At 34.3% G+C, this 21,042-nt stretch overlaps 1 protein-coding gene across 2 annotated transcripts; it reads left to right on the top strand.

Moving 5' to 3' along the window:
* The first annotated feature begins 363 nt into the window (after positions 1-363).
* On the top strand, positions 364-19,916 carry LOC126671973 (ABC transporter C family member 2-like). 2 transcript variants are annotated; one of them, XM_050365821.2, is made up of 28 exons: positions 364-529; positions 878-1,303; positions 1,426-1,604; positions 1,765-1,804; positions 2,076-2,232; positions 2,876-2,990; positions 3,075-3,155; positions 4,053-4,077; positions 4,675-4,731; positions 5,271-5,336; positions 5,931-6,005; positions 6,565-6,672; positions 7,673-7,807; positions 8,602-8,708; positions 8,790-8,883; positions 9,227-9,394; positions 10,100-10,240; positions 10,557-10,760; positions 11,239-11,337; positions 11,441-11,593; positions 12,696-13,084; positions 15,212-15,392; positions 15,620-15,943; positions 16,699-17,455; positions 17,530-17,651; positions 18,357-18,602; positions 18,754-19,183; positions 19,596-19,916. In XM_050365821.2, the coding sequence occupies exons 2-28, from the start codon at positions 971-973 to the stop codon at positions 19,691-19,693; spliced, it is 4,884 nt and encodes a 1,627-aa protein (XP_050221778.1). In that variant the 5' UTR covers positions 364-529; positions 878-970; the 3' UTR covers positions 19,694-19,916. The 2 variants fall into 2 exon arrangements, with proteins under 2 accessions (XP_050221778.1, XP_050221780.1); XM_050365823.2 differs by lacking the exon at positions 364-529 and adding an exon at positions 562-577.
* Positions 19,917-21,042: the final 1,126 nt, after the last annotated feature.

The raw sequence follows: 21,042 nt of genomic DNA, 5'->3' as shown, positions 1-21,042 counted from the left end.
TTTTCAATTATTAGTACTTATTATAATAACAACAAAAACATGATATGGAAGATAGAATCGAATAAAATCACAATCTATATAATGACTATTAAATAATAGAATGGTTACTTCAAAAAAAAAAAAGTAGATTGGTTAAGAGTGCAACCGATGCTTAAAAAATACGTGAAAGGAATATAGGCATCCCTACAATTAATATAAAATTTTGAAAAGATAAATAATTAAAAAGTATATTTTTGAAAAAGAAAAGTTCAAAAAGGTCCTTGTTATTTTTTACTACAACAACTTTTTTCTGCTTTTTGAGAATAAAATATCACGTAATAATAATAATAACAATAATAATATCAGAATTATAAAAAAGTCGTCCCTAACCTTTTCATCGTCAGCTGTGACGATCTTGTTTTCTCTCTCTCGCTGTCATTTTTATTCACAGCAACTAACAAACTTCTTGATCTTCTTCTTCGTTAATTTCCTCACTTTTTCTTCACAAAATCTCTGTGTTCTCACCATTTTTCAGCTTCCAATTCCACAGGTAATAGCAAAAACAAACACGCAAATAAGCAGAAGAGAAAGCAAAAAAGTGAAAGATTCTCTCTCTTTTTTTCTTTTTGTTCTGTTTGGCTCGACGGAAAATATTTGTCAGATTTTCTTTTTGAAGTTTTTTTACATGTTTTCACTTTCTCTCTAGAATATATCGTCAGTTCACGTCCCTGTACCTTTTTGTTTTCTCTCTCATTAATTTTCTGTGTTTTTTTGCTACTAATAATTGTTTTTTTGCTAGTAATAATTATTGTTTTTTTCTCATTTTTTTTTAATTTCATATTATTGTAAATAAGTTGCTTATAGTAATTTTTTTGTCTGTTTTAATTTGTTATTGCAGGATTAAGAGTTGCTATGGACTATGAATTTTAAATAACGAAGAGCTGTAGTAATAATCATACTGGTTAAGAACTGATTAATAGAGGAGGAAAAAATGGCGTTTAAGCCGTTGGTTTGGTACTGCAAGCCAGTGGCGAATGGAGTATGGACAAGAGCAGTGGAGAATGCATTTGGTGCATATACACCTTGTGCTACTGATACTTTAGTTATAGGGATATCTCATTTGATTGTGATGGCTCTTGGCTTCTACAGAATTTGGCTTATTAAGAAAGATTTTAAAGTGCAGAGGTTTTGTTTGAAGTCTAAGTGGTATAGTTATTTGTTGGGAGTTTTAGCTGCTTATTCTACTGGTGAGCCTTTGTTTAGGTTGGTTATGGGGGTTTCACTAATGAATATTGATGGACAGACGAGTCTTGCTCCGTTTGAGGTCGGTATTGTTCCGTTGTTATGCGTTTTTATGGGAATAATGTTACTGTTTAGTGTAGAGCTCTTTGTATCTAACTTTATTTGTCATGGTAAGTAGTGAGCTAATGATGGATTTGCTGGCAGATTGTTTCCTTGATTATTGAGGCTCTTGCTTGGTGCTCTATGCTTGTCATGGTTGCGGTGGAAACTAAAGTATATGTACGAGAGTTTCGTTGGTTTGTTAGATTTGGTGTCATTTATAATTTGGTGGGAGATGCAGTGATGTTCAATCTTGTTCTTTCAGTGAAAGAGTTTTATAATAGGTTTGTATTTCTGTAGCAGCTCAAATTTATATTTGGCGATAAACTGTTTTGTCCTTTTGAAAGCACGGCGGATATTATCTTCGAGTAAAGGTTTGATTTTCATGAAAATTTGTAAAATATTGGGAAAAAGAAAACTCATGGCTGTTTATCATTTTTGCAGCTCTACACTGTATCTATACATCAGCGAGGTCTTTGTTCAGGTTTGTTATTCCTAAACTCCTTTTGTCACTTTAAGGTTAAATGATTATGTTTTTGGTGCATCCTTTATATCTTCATGTGATTAAGTTATTCTTAAAATCAGAGTTGGCAGTAGAATTCTCTTAAGTTGAATTTCGAAAGTTATATGCTTGGACTTGTTGACAAATCCGGCCACTACCAAATTAATGGCATAGATATTGTGTTTTTGGTTCTCATCTTGGTTATATCGGAGGCTGTTCACATATTACTGATATAGTTGTTCTTCTGATTTAGGTTCTGTTTGGAATACTTCTACTTGTGCATGTTCCTGACTTGGATCCTTATCCTGGTTATACTCCTATACCAAATGAATCTGTTGACAATGGTGAATATCAAGAGCTTCCTGGAGGAGAGTATGTATGTCCTGAGCAGCATGGCAGCATTATTTCCAGTATGTATTTTTCTCTAGTATATTTGTCTTAAAAATCTGATAGCTTGAAACTTTCTAATGGCATTGCATACTGACTGATGCATAAATTATTATTCTTAAAAGGCTAAACCCATCTAGAGGCCCTTGTACTATATCATTTTTGTTCAAAAAGCCCCTGTACTATTTTTTTGTTCTTCAGGTCCCTCTACTTACATAATTTTTGATTTTTAGGTCCTTTTTTAGTTTTTTCCAGTCCCTTTACTTACAATTTTTTTGTTCCTCCAGTCCCTCAAAAGGACCTAAAAATCGAAATTTTGCCAAGTACAGGGACCTGAAGAACAAAAAAATAGTACAAGGGCTTTTTGAACAAAAATGATATAGTACAAGGGCCTCTAGATGGGTTTAGCCTTCTTAAAATTACAAAATAAGTATGTCACCTTTGCTATTGTTGGACTGTTGCATGACATTTACCATAATCATTTATACACACTTAGATAATTTCAGTAAGTGTTGTGATTTACTTTAAGATCATTGTTGTGGCCTTGCACCTTATGTCAGTCATATGATAATACTGGCATAATGTGGAGGACATTGGCTGCCTTCCTTCAATTGCAGGCATTTTTACCGTCGCTCAGCTTATGTGGCTCATTTTTTCCTTTGCCAGAAATAATTTTTACGTGGATGAATCCCCTAATGCAGCTGGGCTACAAAAGGCCTCTAACTGAAAAGGATATCTGGAAATTAGATACATGGGATCGGACTGAAACACTGAACAACCGGTGTGTCTTCTTTTGTTCCAGATCTCTTTCTAACACGCTTCAATCATGACAAAGGTTTCTAAGTATGCTTTCTTGGCTCTATAGGTTCCAGAAATGTTGGGCTGAGGAATCACAAAGACCTAAACCATGGCTTTTAAGAGCATTAAATAGTAGCCTTGGAGGAAGGTAAAATTGGCAAAAAAATCGGGAATATTAATTTGCCCCCCTTTTTATGGTTTTTACTTCTCACTCCCAGTATCATACAAATTGCTTCCAAAGAGAAGGGGTGAAGTTGGATGAAATAACCAAAATGTGTAATATAATATTCAGAATTATTGAAATACTGCCACAGTAAGAGATAACAATTGCTTGGAGAACATAAATTGCTCTAATATGATGAGTTCAAATGTTGGACTTGCTAGTATGATTCACTTCTCTTTTCTTCAGCTGCTTTTTTGGTCAGGGAAATCTTAATATGAGTGCATCGTATACTCAAACTTGGTCTAGTCTGGCAATGAACCGACCAAATACCCATTGGTTGTTCTGTCACTATCCTTTCTAGTGTGCTTTTAGAATCACTGATGAATAGTTGTATAAATTATTTAAGCATGCTTTATTTAGTAAACATTCTACTACGATTAATATGCACATGTTTATGTCAACAAGCTTATGAGAGTGTGCCAACTTACCAAAGAATCCCAAAATAAAAAGAAGGAAAAAAAACTATTTTATCTGCAATTGACTGGCCGACATTTCTATGCATGTCTTATGTTCCCTAACCAAGGAAAGAAAATACAGAAAACCAAAGTGATTGTACTGTCTGGCCCCACCATGATTTTGAATGTGTTGGCTTCACACGGCTGGCTCACTCTTTCTTGCCTACTGGGACATGTTGACTGATTTTTCTACTGTTGTTATACCAAGTTATTACGATATGAAGGATGTTAATCACATCCTGCAGGAATGTTGATATAACAGTTGATTTAATTAAGATGTATTCTCCCATTCTCCCATCTTTGTAGAAATTTGTTTCTTCCTCATTGCATAAGCATGCATCTGACTAGTTCTCCTTCACTTTTTTAGGTTTTGGTGGGGAGGCTTTTGGAAGGTAACGTCTTCACTTTTCCAAAATCAAATTAATGCTTAATTTGTTGATTATAGTGAAAGGCACATCATTTGTTTTGTGATAATTAAGGCACATCATTTATGAAAATGATATTATGATAATTCGTTTAGCCCTATGCTGATATAGTGTTTCTTTTGTCTCTAAGTTCAAAAAGTTATTTTTTCTGCAATGTTCTTATTATACTTACTCTTGTCTACATGTGTATATATTTGTTTATCTTTGCATGAGTTCATGTGGTATTTGATGGTAAACGCTGATCTTTAGATAAAGCAAGAATTTCTCTGTAATAAATTTATGATGACCTGATACTATTTCTGTAATGTTTATCCTCTCTTGTGAAGAGCATCTCCTATGTAATTAGTTTTGTTAATCTTAATTTCCTGCAACACAACTTTCTCTCTTTTGGTGGATTATGTGCAATTGCTGCCACTAGGACTCTCAAAAGACATTTTGGGCTCAGTTGCAAGCTTGCATAAATATTTATTTCCATGTTTTTTTATTTGGCTCTAGAACAGAAAAGTTTTTATCAAAAACTTTTCATATCTGAATATATGCTGCTACGTTTTTACTAACTCACAGATTGGCAATGATTCTTCCCAATTTGTGGGGCCACTCCTACTGAATCAACTCCTGAAGGTTAGCTCCTCTTCTATCTTCGCTACATTCTCTTGTTTTCTTCTTAGTCTGAACTAGCGATTCCATTGTCTTGTTTAGCAATTTAGATTTTTTTAATGTTTCATTAGTCTTTGTCTTTCTTGTGACATTATTTGAAGGTGGTTTAACCTTTGGCATTTTTTTAGTTTATGGCATTGGTTAATTATATTTATAAATAGTAATGGTATGAATAAATTGATAACCTGATGCAAAGGAAAAACAGTAGTATTAATATATCTCTGTGATTGTTATACTTTCTTGATCACATATGTAAGAATATACCTTGCAATATTTTTAAATGCCATCCTGCTTGTTGTGATAGATTAAGAATTAATTATAATATGAAAAGAGCCTGTCTTGTCCTGACACAGTTGTAAATAACTAGTGAAGGTATTCCTTTATGGTGAAAGGTGTATGTATATAGGAATTGGGGTTTAAAATGTACGCTGCCTATTATACTTGCGATACTCTTGTTGGATGTTTACGTAGTTTACTAACTTTCTTTCATGGAATGCATGCAGTCTATGCAAGAAGGTGATCCAGCTTGGATTGGATACATCTATGCTTTCTCCATTTTTGTTGGTGTGGTATGACATATGTGCTCTATTTATCCTAATGTTCATTTTTACTTTCTGATTTAGCTTGCTCTGTAACGCTGTTGCAGCAACATGTCATACTGCATTTTTCTGTCACTTCATGTAATGATTAAAAGTAATCCACCTAGCATGCACCAAGTCTATTATTGAATCCACAGTTTAATGTGGGATGATTAGATATCTCTCCATCATGTTACATTGTTGGAAAGGTGGCAGAGCTTTCCCAAATTTTAACCCAGTAATTCTAGATGCACTTAATAGATTAAACTTGTAAGTATTGTCTATAAATAAGTATCACATGTTAGTTCAGCAAATGACCACTTCTATACTGATTCCTGGTGCCCTCTCCTGAGGTGAAGTGACCGCCCCATGTTAATCACGTCTTCTACATAATATAGCTGTAACTTGTCGAGCAAAACTTTGGACTACATCGTGTAGTTATGTTGACTTATAAAGACATTAATTTGAATAAGTGAGAAGAATAGTATAGAGTATATTTATACCTGTGTGTCCTTATTCAACTACATCGATTTAGTTATGTAATTTAATATTTAAACATTACCAATAAGTTCTTGTTTTCTTCAGGTATTTGGTGTATTATTCGAAGCTCAGTATTTTCAGAACGTCATGCGTGTTGGTTACAGGCTGAGATCAACTTTGGTAATTTTATTGTTTCATTAACTTTTTATGCATGAAATTTGTATTTTGATTAGGCTATGTTCTGATTGCATTTTGTGGTAATAAAACCATTTAGTAGAGTAATTGTACTGATATTTAATTGAGTACTAAATATCATATACCGGAGAAGTGAATTAATTTTACTATAGAGTAGACACAAACTAGCGCTAACGAGTATATTTACATTGGGAATTTGGAATGCAGACAATAGGGAAATAAATGTTACGTGGCTTTAAGATCAATTCTTACTTGTACGATACTTAGATTCAGCATTGCTTTCTTGAAATTAATTTCTATAGTGCATAGCCCTGGGTGTAATTGGCTTTGTTGAGAGAGCATAATATCCTAATTCCTACCTATTCATTCTTATGCATTATCATTTCACTGGAATGGGGTTTCTATTGGTTTACGGTTGGTTTGAGTATTTGAATGATTTGTAAGTCCGTATGTGGCGGTACAAGCAAATTTAATCTCTGAGTCTTGGTTCTAAGGTCCATGTTCACCAGAAGTTTGGGCATTTTCTGTCCCTTGTGTTTTTCAGATTGCTGCTGTATTTCGGAAGTCCTTAAGGCTAACTCATGAAAGTCGGCGAAAGTTTCCGTCTGGGAAAATTACCAACTTGATGACAACTGATGCGGAAGCTCTGCAGGTGTGCTATATTGAATTTTTTGAATTAATGATATTCTAATTGCTGATATCACTAAACCTGCTTTGAACTTTGATGTTAAAAGGGTCAGATACTTGGCTAGTTTTGTATGACCATAGCACAAAATTATATCTCAATAATGTCTAATTTCCCTTCATCTGGTACGAGTACACATACACACGTGTATTTAAGAAGGAAGAGGCCTTTACCTGTTAGATTCCCTCCAAAGCATGATAGGTTCGGGAGGCATTCTGGAGAAATTGCTTCCTTCAGTATTTTTCACAAATCGACTGTTTTTAGCCCTGAATACACTAAGAAGAAAGTGTAATGGACTTCCAATATAATTTTGGTATTGTCATTGCAACTATTTTAGGTCATAGCAGACAAGACTATCAATTTCAAGCAATAGTTACTCTTACATTTTAGCATTGAGATAGAAGAAAGTAAAGTTGTCTTTACTGCTGAAAAAGTTTGAAAGATTATGATGAAGTTACTTGAATTAGAATACACGTAGGAGCTTCTTCTTGGCAATTCTATTGTACAAAATTTAATGGGAAGTTTTGAAGCCTAGTAAATATGTATAGTAGTATAAAAGATAATTAAACCGTAGTTGGAATTTCACTTAATAGTTTAAATTTTGAGTTGGTCGATTATTTGACATGGTATCAAATCCTCTATCATCAAAAAGACTAGAGTTTGATCCCCGGTAACCCTCATTTGGTTAATTAAATAGTTGAGCACAAGATGGATATGTGCTTATTCACGCATTAAGCTCAATAGATATTCTCTTACAGGGGTTTAAGATATAAAACTGTTGTTGGAGTCTCACATAACACTTTAAACATTTAGGTTGACCGGTTATTTGACAAGCAGGACCGGATTATGCCACCTTGAATTTCAAAGTTGTTTCTCTAATTAGAAGTTCGTTATGTCTAATTTTTTTTCCCGTTTGATTAGCTTGCCTTTTTCAGTACTGTGATTGATTATTTGTTTCTGTCTACAGCAAATATGCCAATCACTTCATACTTTGTGGTCTGCACCTTTTCGCATAGTCATTGCAATGGTTCTGCTTTTTCAACAGTTGGGCGTCGCTTCACTTCTTGGTGCACTATTACTAGTGTTTCTGTTTCCCATACAGGTGCATGGAAGTTCCTGAATCAATTACCCATTGTGTATAGTACATAGTGCCGACAATTTCAGAACATGATTGTTTGCTCTTCCTTTTGTTTGGTTACTTTTATTTTCATGTCCAAACATGCTATGTTTTTGGGGATCTGTAGTGATTTAAATGCTTATTTTCTCTATCTTTAAAATCGTCATGGGGTCCTGAATAGGAATCTTTTACCTTCTTATAGATGACATTTTCCTGAGTGATTTCTTAGGATTTTTTTTTCTGTTTTTATCCACTTTTTTTTTTCACTCTTCTTACACCAAGTTGTCTCTAGCGTCCGTTAAGTTTCATAAACATTAGATATAATCTATATAAACTTCTCAGTCAGTATGCTGAAACCTTTTTGTATGAACCAAGTTCCCACAAGGCTGGGTATTTTTTTTATTCTTCTACTATGCATATGTGTGAGTTTTTGTAACCCAAAATGTCATGATAAGTGTAACTTGAGTAAAATGATAATACACTATAATGTTATTGCGAAGTGCTTCAAAAGTCACTTAGTATCTTACTGCATGTGAAAGCCTATTTGCAAATCAATAATGGTGGTCTTCCCTTACCTTTAAATTTCAAATTTTTGTGCGTACTTGCATGATATTATGCAGTTGCAGAATGTAACATGTCAATTTTCTTGCACATTCTCAAGGTCTTGATTTGTAGCTTATTTTTTCTAGTTTGTTGTGGTCTCTATATTTGTTTGTTCCTTTAATTAGAAGGGCCCTAATTTTTATGTTGTGTGTGTGTCTCTCCTGGTGTTGGAACAGACTTTTGTCATAAGCAAAATGCAGAAACTGTCCAAGGAGGGTTTGCAGCGCACAGACAAGAGAATTGGCCTGATGAATGAAATTTTGGCTGCAATGGATACAGTAAAGTATGACTCATTTTGAAAGTAATTCCCTTTCTTGTTTTTTCAGAACAGCTACTTATTTTGGACTTTGTTAAAATGGTTTAGATGTTATGCATGGGAGAGTAGTTTCCAGGCAAAAGTTCAAAATGTTCGAGATGATGAGTTATCATGGTTCAGAAAAGCATCATTACTAGGAGCGGTATGGCCCTTCGGAACAATATCTCATAGAAAATGAAATTCCTTGCACTATAAAAAGTGGAAAGTTTTGTAGTCAACCTTCAGTCTATTTATTATTAACTGGTTCTGGATTTATGAGCTGTGAGCATGTTTATGTGCTGATCCAACTTGAAAGCAACTTCATTTCGATATTTAAAAAGACGAACTGTTCCACTTATTTGGTATTCCTGAAATACACTCAGTTGATTTACATGTCTATGTTGATTGTTGTGATTATATTGCTTGCACCTGAATGTTGGCCTATTAATATGCCATGTGATGCTTTTCTGACTTTTCATATCCTTTCTCTATTGATTGTTTTGTAGTGTAATGGTTTCATCCTAAACAGCATCCCTGTGGTGGTGACTGTTGTTTCATTTGGTATGTTCACTTTGCTCGGGGGAGATCTAACACCTGCCAGGGCATTTACATCTCTTTCCCTGTTTGCTGTGCTTCGCTTTCCCTTGTTCATGCTCCCTAATATAATCACCCAGGTTTAATTTTCATCTTCTTATTCTATATCTTGTATCCTGCTTGCTGCTCATAACATTTTAATGCATAGAGGGAAGACCGGTAGCTGGGGGAATTATTTTTCTCTGCTTGTAATTTACCTGCTGCTGCTTATCTGTTTCATTAGGAAGATATTTAGGCTGTCTTTGATTAAAGTAAATTTCGAAAAAATTCTCTATATTCTTAAATCATATAGATTATGATATAACTTTAAGTAGAAAAACTTTGTGCTAAAAGCTGACTGAATCATAATATAATTGGGCATATTTTCAAGCTGGAATGCTCGGCAGAAGCATGGTTTCAAGAACATATTAAATTCATTTTAATCAATTAGCTAATAAAGAGAATCACAAACAGTTGCATGTTTTATAGAACAATACTTTCTGTAACTTTGTAGGATCTCTCGCATTAGTCATGACCTTCCAGGAGGATTTCATATTCTACTTTACATTTTGTTTAATTTCTTAAAATAATTTCTTTGCTTTTTTTCGTTTTAAGAAATAATTTTATGAATTTTGAACAAACGGATTGTGGGTAATAATATATGATACTGCATGCATAAACGCAATTTTATTTCTTTCATCTTCTTAATTTTGCAGTTTTTCCTAATTAATAATCATTATATGCTTACACACATGTCTAAGTTGCGTATTTAGTTGGGCTTGTCTAATGATGCTGTAACTGAGCAGGTGGTAAATGCAAATGTATCCTTAAAGCGTTTGGAGGAGCTGCTTCTTGCTGAAGAGAGAATCCTTCTACCAAACCCTCCACTTGAGCAAGGAGAACCGGCCATCTCGATAAGAAATGGATACTTCTCATGGGATTCAAAGGTTTTCTCTCAGACTTTACTGCTTAAATCACATGCTTTTATGCGTCTTCTGCCTGTTTATAACTATACATGCAAATGAATTTGCTAATTTAGTATGTCTGGAACTTTTCACCAGTCTGCATGTGTATTTTCTGATGAGTAACTTTGCCTCATTGATTTAAATATCTATGCAACAATTGCAGCCCTAAAACTGAAAATAATAAAACCTTGATCTGCATGGTCTTCCCTTTTCTTATTTGGAGTAACTTTATATTCAGTGGCGATGCTCAATACGGCCTTACAATGCTTTTGCTTGTTGAAAATTAATATTATTTCAGGCAGAAACACACGCATTATCAAATGTCAATGTGGATATACCTACTGGTAGCCTAGTTGCAATTGTTGGTAGTACTGGAGAAGGAAAGACATCGCTTATTTCAGCAATGCTTGGGGAACTTCCTGCAATGTCAGACGCAACAAGTGCTATTATCAGGGGAACAGTTGCTTATGTTCCACAAGTTTCATGGATTTTTAATGCTACTGTAAGTTGTCGCGTGCTCCTAAACTCAAAAATAAAAATTGGTAGGAGTGCCTGTATCAGATAGGTGTTTGCATAGCTGTTGTTAGATGGGCTTAGGCAGAACTCATTCCCAAAAGCTTTTGGGAATTAGTTCTACCTAAGCCCATTTAACATGGTATCAGAGCTGGGTTTTTGTCTGCAATGGTGGGAATTGGACCTGGCACATTTGCATGACACACTACGTGTGGGGGCGGGTATTGAAGTTGTGTTTGTCCCACATTGCTGAATTATCGGTTTGTTGTTATGTGAATAAGTGGATTGGTCACCCTCTTCTCTTAAGCTAGCTTTTGGAAATGAGTTCTACCTAAGCTCATTTAAGAGTTGTCATTAGGTGCTTTTTAGGATTTAAATAGATTCATAAATCAAAACTGTTAGCAGTTTACTTGTTATTCAGTTTACTTTTACAATTCAAGTGGTGACATCTGAAATCAATTATTCAGGTACGAGACAATATACTATTCGGGTCTGCCTTTGACTCAACAAGATATCACAAATCAATAGATGTTACTTCCTTGCAGCACGACCTTGATTTACTGCCTGTAAGTTTTTTGAGGAACCTACTTTACTATATACTAGTCCTAAAATATCAAATCTTTTGGCAATCTTGTTTCTCAAATTTTTTCTTACGCTCTTTGTTGCTAGGGTGGGGATCTCACTGAGATTGGTGAAAGAGGGGTGAATATTAGTGGTGGGCAAAAACAAAGAGTTTCCATGGCTAGGGCTGTTTATTCCGACTCAGATGTATACATTTTTGATGATCCTTTGAGTGCTCTGGATGCTCATGTAGCTCGTCAGGTGAGGATGGTCATCCATTATTGCCTTTAAATGCAACTTTTGTCTCTCATAACCTTGCTTGTCAGAAAATTTTAATCTTGCGGCCTTATCACATCCATTTTGCTGACAGTTTCTGTTTATGCTTTCCTATCCTGTGTCCTTGGGTTTCAATGGGGTTGAATGATAATGCAGACGTGAATGTTAGATTCCATCTTAAAACCAATTGGTATTAAGTGGAGGTGCCCAACCAATATATAAACACATGTCCACTCACACACAACCAATGTGGGATTTCCCACTTTAACACTCCCCCTCACGCGTAGCGTGTACGGGCCGAGCAACAAAGTCCCCCCTCACGTAAATCTCACGTGGGCCGGGCCAAACTCAAATTGTGTGAATAGACAAGGCTTTGATACCATGTTAGATTCCATCTTAAAACCAATTGGTATTAAGTGGAGGTGCCCAACCAATATATAAACACATGTCCACTCACACACACAACCAATGTGGGATTTCCCACTTTAACAGTGAATGCTTTCTAATATGTATTAGAACAAAAGTTGTCCTTGTATTTGCTTATTTTAGTTGTTCGCACAAAAATGGGAGTTGCTGAAGAAGTTAATTATCAGCCATGACTGGCAATAATATAGTGTAAGAAAAATCAGAAAATATTCTTGTTCTTCAACCATATGGCAGGAAAGCTTCTTAGACCCTCGTCTTTATCCCTGGCCAGGATTCTGATCATGAATTATGCCAGTGTTATGCATAGCTATTTGGCAAGACATTAGTTTTTTTGTCCATTTTTACATGCATGCATGCATAATATTAAATTTCATCAAAAGCTGTGCAATAAGTATTTGCTAAAGCATCTTGACATTATTTTTCTCATGTTTTGACATTTTATCTTTCTGAAAACTCCTTTTGAAATGGATATCGTATTTTTAACAATTTTTCCATTCTTTGCTGTCCACTGCATTGCGGAGGTAACCTGGATCAAATCCAGGAATGACATTGTTAGCTTCTCATACATTGAGAGATAATCTACTAATATTGTGTGTTCTTTTGTATGTGTTGTCTATGTTAGCTATATAGTTGTATATTTATTTTCTGATATTTTCTTCAGGTTTTTGATAAATGCATAAAGGGCGAACTGAGCAGGAAAACTAGAGTTCTTGTCACAAACCAGCTTCATTTTCTTTCTCAAGTTGATAGAATTATACTGGTTCACGAGGGTATGGTGAAAGAGGAGGGAACCTTTGAGGAGCTCTCAACTAATGGCATGCTGTTTCAAAAGCTAATGGAAAATGCAGGAAAAATGGAAGAGTATGTGGAAGAAGAAAAGGAAAATGGTGAAACTGATGATCATACAGCCACTTCAAAACCTGTTGCTAATGGGGCAATGAACACTTTCCCTAAGAATGCTCAGATAAAAGACAAGAAAGAAGGAAAATCTATACTTATCAAGCAAGAAGAACGAGAAACAGGTGTTGTCAGTTGGAAAGTTTTGATGAGGTAAGTAAATGTTCATCCCTAAGCTGCGATTATATATAATCAAAATGCAAGAGATTCTTTTTAAATAGATTGATGATATAATTTGAGGAAGCAAATGTTGTGTTATGGAACTAGATTTATTTTATTTATGTAATAGGAAGGGATTGAATATGGGCTCAGCGTGGAACTAGGGAGTGAGGGTTAGCAGTCACCTCCCTCTACCGGAATTAGTCCATGTAGGGCCACCGCCTAAACCAGCAGTTACACCATTTTTTATTTTGTAAGTGTTAAATTCCATCTTAAAACCAATTGGTTTTAAGATGGAATCTAACATGGTATAAGAGGGTTAGCAGTCACCTCCCTCTACCGGAATTAGTCCATGTAGGGCCACCCCCTAAACCAGCAGTTACACCATTTTTTATTTTGTAAGTGTTAAATTCCATCTTAAAACCAATTAGTTTTAAGATGGAATTTAACATGGTATCAGAGCGTTGTCCATTCACACAATTTGAGTTTGGCCCGGCCCATATGAGATGCGCGTGAGGGAGACTTTGTTGCTCGGCCCGGACACGCTACACTTGAGGGGGAGTGTTGAAGTGGGAAATCCCACATTGATTGTGTGTGAATAGACTTGTGCTTATAAATTAGTTGGGCACCTCCACTTAACACCAATTGGTTTTAAGATGGAATGTAACAGTAAGAAAGAGGGGAAGAAGAAAGGTTGGGCTGGCAGGGGTAATAGCAAAAAATTAATATTAGGGCTTTTTTGGTTAGTGGGTTTATTAGACTTCTATTTTTGTTTCTCTAGATGCCTATACTACTTCTTTCTTTAAAATTAATCACTTTGATATCACAAAATACAAATTACAAATTACAACGTTTATTAAAAAATGATATAAAACCCATGATAATAAAGACTTCATTATCCAATAAACTGAAGAGCATATTACTCAAACACCCGTGAGTCCGTGACATTTATTTAATTCACACTTTCGTCCCTCTTGTTTGAAAATCAAACAATACGGTGTTTCATTTTTGTTTCTGTTAACATTTTAGTCATTTTGTTCATTTTTTATATTAGTCAACTAAGTCAAAGAATTTAATTCATAGTTTCAAAAAAAAATAAAGAACTTAATTCATAGAATTGGATTTCAGTTTAGTCCTAACTCCTAATTATAATTTTTTTAATGCTTTTACGAGATGTAATGATTTAGTGAATTCAATTTATTTAATTTTATTTCATTAATTCATATCTTAATTTGTTTTTAAAATATTTTATTTAATTTTAAAAAGTAAGAAAGAAGGAAATTAATAAAATTAAAATTAAAAAATTAATAAAAGTAAGAAAAATATAAATTGGACTTATTAAGCCATTACATCTCATAAAAATATAATTTTTATTTATAATTATGTCAAACATAAGTTGAAAGACTAAACTGATATTTTATATTTTTAATGAAGTTCTTTGACCTGATTAACACAAAAAATGAACAAAATGACTTAAATGTTAACATAAACAAAAGTGGAGGATAAATTGTTTGATTTTTAAACACGAAGGACAAATACGTCATATGTGATGTCAAAGTAGTTTACTCTAAATTCAAACACATGTATCAATTATAAATTAATTTAAATAATTGTATTTTAATTATAGTTACGCATTCCATTTATGTAATTTAACAATGAAAATTAATGAATTTGATAAAATTAAATAAATAAGTGCTCCATTTTATTTTATTTTTTTATATTACCTAACAGCTTAAATTTATTTGTTGATGATTGATGAACTATTTATAAATTTTAAATTAAAAATATTTGATTTGATTTTTTTTATGAGAATTGATTTATTAATATTTATGAATTAAACAAATTATTAATTAATAATAAATGAGCTTTGTTAAATATTTTTGTTTAACTTTAAAAGGGTTAAATAATTTTTTTGATTTTTTTTGGACCGAACAAGTTCTTTGACCAAGTAAAATTTTGTCCCCTCAGTAAATTTTCTGGTTTCGCTACTGTATGGCCCCAGTTCAATCAAACAAACTAGAGAAGCTTACTGGTGTTTTCTGTGTGATGTTTCAATTTGTGCATTCCCGTGTTTTGTTTGTTTTCTCCTTCAATTCTAAAGAGTGAGTTATCCCTTTCCAGGTACAAGAATGCATTAGGAGGCGCATGGGTTGTAATGATACTCTTCATGTGCTATTTCCTAACAGAAGCTCTACGAGTTTCAAGTAGTACTTGGTTGAGTACTTGGACTGATCAAGGCACCACGAAGACTCACGGACCTCTTTATTATAATTTCATCTATGCCGCTTTATCAGTTGGTCAGGTATGAATCAACTGGATGATAAGCAAGTTTAAGCTACATTTTGTTTGTTTCTATCTATTGGTGGCCTCGAAATCATCCTTTCTAATATAATTTAGCCACTCAACAGCTCTTGATTGCCTATCTAGGAAATGAAATCATCTTTGCCATCTTATAAATAACTTCTTTAAATGGAAATATTTTTTAAAAATCCCCCCTAAGCTAATTCCTTTTTCCTTCTTTCCTCCCAGGTTATGGTGACATTATTAAATTCATATTGGTTGATCATTTCAAGTCTCTATGCTGCAAAAAAGTTGCACGACGCTATGCTTAACTCCATCTTGAGAGCTCCAATGGTCTTCTTCCATACAAATCCACTTGGAAGAATTATCAATAGGTTTGCAAAGGATCTAGGCGACGTGGATCGGAGTGTTGCTATATTTGTGAATATGTTTCTAGGTCAGGTGTCCCAGCTCTTTTCTACATTTGTGCTTATTGGAATTGTCAGCACCATGTCTTTGTGGGCCATAATGCCTCTCTTGGTTCTGTTTTATGGAGCTTATCTCTACTATCAGGTATATGAAATTTCTCATATTTGTAATAAAAGTTCTCATCCAACTTGCATAATTGCACTGTTCTTTCCACAAAAGTTCTCTTTTTTGTTTTCTTCTCATGACCTCATATTAACTTATAGTAATAATTAGCTACCTTAGTAGATTGTGAGCCCTATTTGGCTTAGTGGTACTAAGCAAGCAATTGCACACTTAGATTATTTTGGCCTTCAATATAATAAAAAAGATAATAGTTGCATAAGTAATTTAGTAAATGGATGCAATTATGCACTAGAATGCCTTAAAATTAGTAGATAGAAAGATCTAGCTGAGCTCCAGCTGAATTTGATGAATGTGTAATGTTGCATTGAGAAATAAGTTTTTTTGGCTCTTTTAGGCTCTTCTTTGTGTCTTATAAGGCATCAACGTGGAACAACCCTCTTGTGCAGTATATGTAGTCAGTTCATCTGAGCGCTATTAAATGATGGTGGACACTTTTTCCTAAATATGTCGAGGATATATTTGATTAAGATCAAATCTTAACAGGATGAGTCTCTAGATTGCTTGCGATTCTGTATCCATTCACAGAATGCTACTGTTTACTTAAGTTTAAATAAGTATATTCATAATTGCTCCTTTTGATTAAGGTTCATATTCATGAATAAGGAATAGATGTGTTTAGGGTGTTCAGACTTTCGGGAAGATTAATATTCTCTCTTTGGAAGTGATACTTCATTTCCCAAATACAGTTTCATTTAAAAAATATCTTTGTGTTACAGAGCACAGCACGTGAGGTAAAGCGCTTGGATTCTATAAGTAGATCACCTGTTTATGCACAATTTGGAGAAGCTCTGAATGGTCTGTCAACAATTCGTGCATACAAAGCTTATGATCGGATGGCCGACATCAATGGTAGATCTATGGACAATAACATCAGATTCACTCTTGTTAACATGAGTGCAAATCGCTGGCTTGGAATCCGTCTGGAAACATTGGGAGGCCTTATGATTTGGCTTACAGCAACTTTCGCAGTGATGCAGAATGGAAGGGCAGAGAATCAGCAGGCCTTTGCATCTACAATGGGTTTGCTTCTTAGTTATGCTTTAAATATTACAAGTTTGCTGACTGCAGTACTCAGACTTGCAAGTTTGGCTGAGAATAGTCTAAATGCTGTGGAAAGAGTTGGCACATACATTGAGTTGGAATCAGAAGCCCCTCCTGTTATTGAGGGCAACCGCCCCCCTCCTGGATGGCCTTCATCAGGATCAATCAAGTTTGAGGATGTTGTTTTGCGTTACAGGCCTGAACTTCCACCAGTTCTACATGGATTGTCCTTCTCAGTTCCTCCCAGTGACAAAGTTGGGATTGTTGGAAGGACTGGTGCAGGAAAATCCAGCATGCTTAATGCTTTATTCCGAATTGTGGAATTGGAAAAGGGAAGGATCTTGATTGATGGTCATGCTATTGCAGAGTTTGGATTGATGGATTTAAGAAAAGTACTTGGTATCATTCCACAATCACCAGTTCTTTTTTCAGGTGCGCACTATACATACTCCTGGTTTAAGTCACGGTTGAAAGCAGATGTGCTTATTTATCATATGTTTTTTCAGGAACTGTAAGATTTAATCTTGATCCGTTCAATGAACATAATGATGCTGATCTTTGGGAATCCTTAGAGAGGGCACACTTGAAAGATGTTATCAGAAGGAACTCTTTAGGTCTGGATGCTGAGGTACATAATCAATTTTTCTTTGTTTTATCTCTGCTAGTTCAGTTAACTATTTACTTTATTTTGCCGTCTTCTGTAAATATCATGTTCGCTAATTTGTCTTTTTCTGTCATTACGTTCACATGGCTAATTTGTTAGTATATGGTCTTTGCTATTTCTGCCGGAAACCTGCGCTCAGTGGTTTAGGTTTATTATGCCCGGATATTGTTCAATAGTATATCTATTATGATCAAAATCATTGCTGCAACAAGGTTGTTTAGCATATTTAGTAGTTCTATTCCTTTTTCCGCAAATAAGATTTGAAAAAGGTTAACTATTAAGTTTACCTTAATAATTTTTCAGTGGCTAGTTTCGGTTTTGAGATAGGTTTGGAACAGGATACACTTGCTGTCATTTGGTTAAGTGCGAAATTGCTTGTTCTCTGGAACTTTTCTTGAATAAGTACATTTAAAAAACTAAAACAATAGTTTTATGATGTGGATTCAGAAAGGTTTTGATGTGGATTCAGAAAGGGTTTGAATCTTTTGATGTAGGTCTATAAGAGGATACATACCTTTAATTTAGTTATATTAAATTGGTATTGTTTGTACTCTGGAATACATTATTAATAATTACATCTTACTTTGTTTTTATTTGATTTCAGATTCGGCTCTGTTACGATAATTAGTGTTTCTAATTTATTTAATATTTTTGACTTTGAACTTAAAGGTTTCAGAAGCTGGGGAGAATTTCAGTGTTGGGCAAAGACAATTGTTAAGTCTTGCTCGAGCATTGTTAAGAAGATCAAAGATACTTGTTCTTGATGAAGCCACTGCTGCTGTTGATGTAAGAACTGACGCTCTCATTCAGAAAACAATTCGAGAAGAATTTAAGTCATGTACAATGCTAATTATCGCTCACCGACTTAATACCATCATTGATTGTGACCGGATACTACTACTTGATTCTGGGAAGGTATGTCTCCATATCTTGTTCTTTTAGAACTTGTATTAAAGCACTTTTCTTATGCATAGACTCAATTTCGGAAAATGACTTCCGAAACGCGTAATATTTCTTTTTTTTTTTGTATTTTAATAACGAATTTGTAACCTTGATTGTTTTTCAGGTTCTGGAATATGATACACCAGAGGAACTGTTGTCAAATGAAGATAGTGCTTTCTCTAAGATGGTTCAAAGTACAGGAGCTGCAAATGCTCAGTACTTGCGTAGTTTAGTACTAGGAGGGGAAGGAGTAGAGAGTAGGTTAGAAAGGGAAAAAAACAAACGGTTAGACGGGCAGAGGAGTTGGCTGGCTTCTTCTCGTTGGGCTGCTGCTGCCCAGTTCGCTCTTGCTGTTAGCCTTACTTCATCGCATAATGACCTTCAGCGACTCGAAATCGAGGATGAGAACTCTATCCTCAAGAGAACAAAGGATGCGGTGATAACTCTGCAGGGAGTATTGGAAGGGAAGCACGACAAAGCAATTGAAGAATCACTAAATGAGTACCAGATTTCAAAAGATAGCTGGTGGTCATCTCTTTACAAGATGATTGAAGGTACAAACCAATCACCTCTCTTTATCACAGAAGCCCGATATCCCCATTAATTTTTTCAAATGTCCATTTTATTTTTAAAACTTCTTCCTTTTTCATCGACACTTGCTGTTCTAAACTATTACTTTAGTGGCATCAGTGGCGTGCAAGGGTTAGACAGTCATATCAAAATCATGTCGGGTGCTGCCAATGTTGATTATTCCATTTTTTAACTTCAAAGCAAGAAATTGCATTAATTCAAATCAGCATCAGCAACATTCAAAAGAAACTGATTATTCTATCTACGGATAAAGTATTTGTCGCATTCTTCATTAGTATTCCTATATGTCATTAGCATGAATCATCTCAGCATTAATTCCTTGAATTATGTCTCATGAGTTGGCTTTGCTTATTCTTTTCTAAAATCCTTGTTCAGGTCTTGGCATGATGAGCAGATTGGGTCGAAACAAACTTCACCAATCAGAATATGGCTTTGAGGACAGATCGATTAACTGGGATAATGTCGAAATGTAGTCATAATCAGTATCACTTCCAACCGGAACTCAAGAGTTTCCAACTTGCTTACACCGAACTAATTTATTAGTGAGCCCGATAATTTTTGTCTGCAAGTCTCTAATTTTTGATCATATGCTTATATTATGCTGTCTCGGGACATTCCTGTTATGTACATTGAACTCACGCATCGAGGTCGGTGAACCCTGACAATGGGTTCTTGAAATATATCATAAGTTACACATATCAACCAAGATAGGAGGATAGAATATGATAGAATAATTTGTTTAAGCTTCTACCTGAAGTAAATGTGCGGTGATCAGTAGTTACTATGGCATTGTTGAGGCTTTTCTGCGGGTCGTCCAAATGGAATAAATATTTTTTGTTCAAATTTTAATAAACCAATTACGTTTTATTTTATTTTTCCTTTTCTTTTAATAGGTTAAAATAACCTATAACTTAATTAAAACGTCGTAATATTTTGATAATTCGAATTTTTTTTATAACGTTTAAATCTTTTAAACATATTAGTCAACTTTTTAATAATTCATGTAAATCCTTTTCGGATTGGTTAGAACGAATCGGATTAAATTGAACCCATTTATGTAATAACTCGGAAATTTAAGGGATAAAATATAGTCATGTAATTTATTAGACGGGAGTATGTAAATTAAATTTAAAGATAAATTTCATTTACAAATGTCCCTAAATTTATATTATGGTTATGTGATTGCAAATTTAAAATTTTTAAAATTTAAATTTGATTAACTATAGTTAACAGGGACAATATGGATTTATAAATTGAGTGCAAAATAATTCATAAGTTCCTAACTAATATTTTTAGTGCCAATAATGTTTTAAAAAGGTTATCGTGAATATTTGATAAAATTTGGAAGTAGAAATTTTATCAAGCGTAGTCAATGCGGACTTAAATCAAAAATGATTTATTAAAAATAAACTATAAATTGTTTCTGTTTGAACTACGGACGACTAGTTTAGAAGTTGATTTAAAGTGCATGATTGAGCTAGTAATAAAATGCACTTTTACCAAAACTATATATAAACAATTGTAACCAATTTAAGCCACAGAGCCCTATTCTTTCATTTGAAAGAATTATATTGAGCTGCTTCCTTCTCTGAAACTTTCGGCGATTAGGGTTTCCGCGCCGCTTCGTCCGTTTCTCGATTCTAACTCCGATTCTTTAACGATTACTCAAGTAATCGAGTTATTATTTCCGTATTAAACGTTTATTTCGAATATAAACTCGTTTATAAACGGTTACCGATTCGAATAATCGTTTTAAACGACTGAATTGATTCGAATCGATTTTGGATTGTGTATACGTGATTTTGGACGTTAGAATAGCATT

This window comes from Mercurialis annua, linkage group LG3, assembly GCF_937616625.2.
Source record: "Mercurialis annua linkage group LG3, ddMerAnnu1.2, whole genome shotgun sequence".
In the NCBI taxonomy this organism is placed as follows: Eukaryota; Viridiplantae; Streptophyta; class Magnoliopsida; order Malpighiales; family Euphorbiaceae; genus Mercurialis; species Mercurialis annua.
Note: the sequence above shows the minus strand (reverse complement) of the source record. Positions and strands in the feature narration are given on the sequence as shown.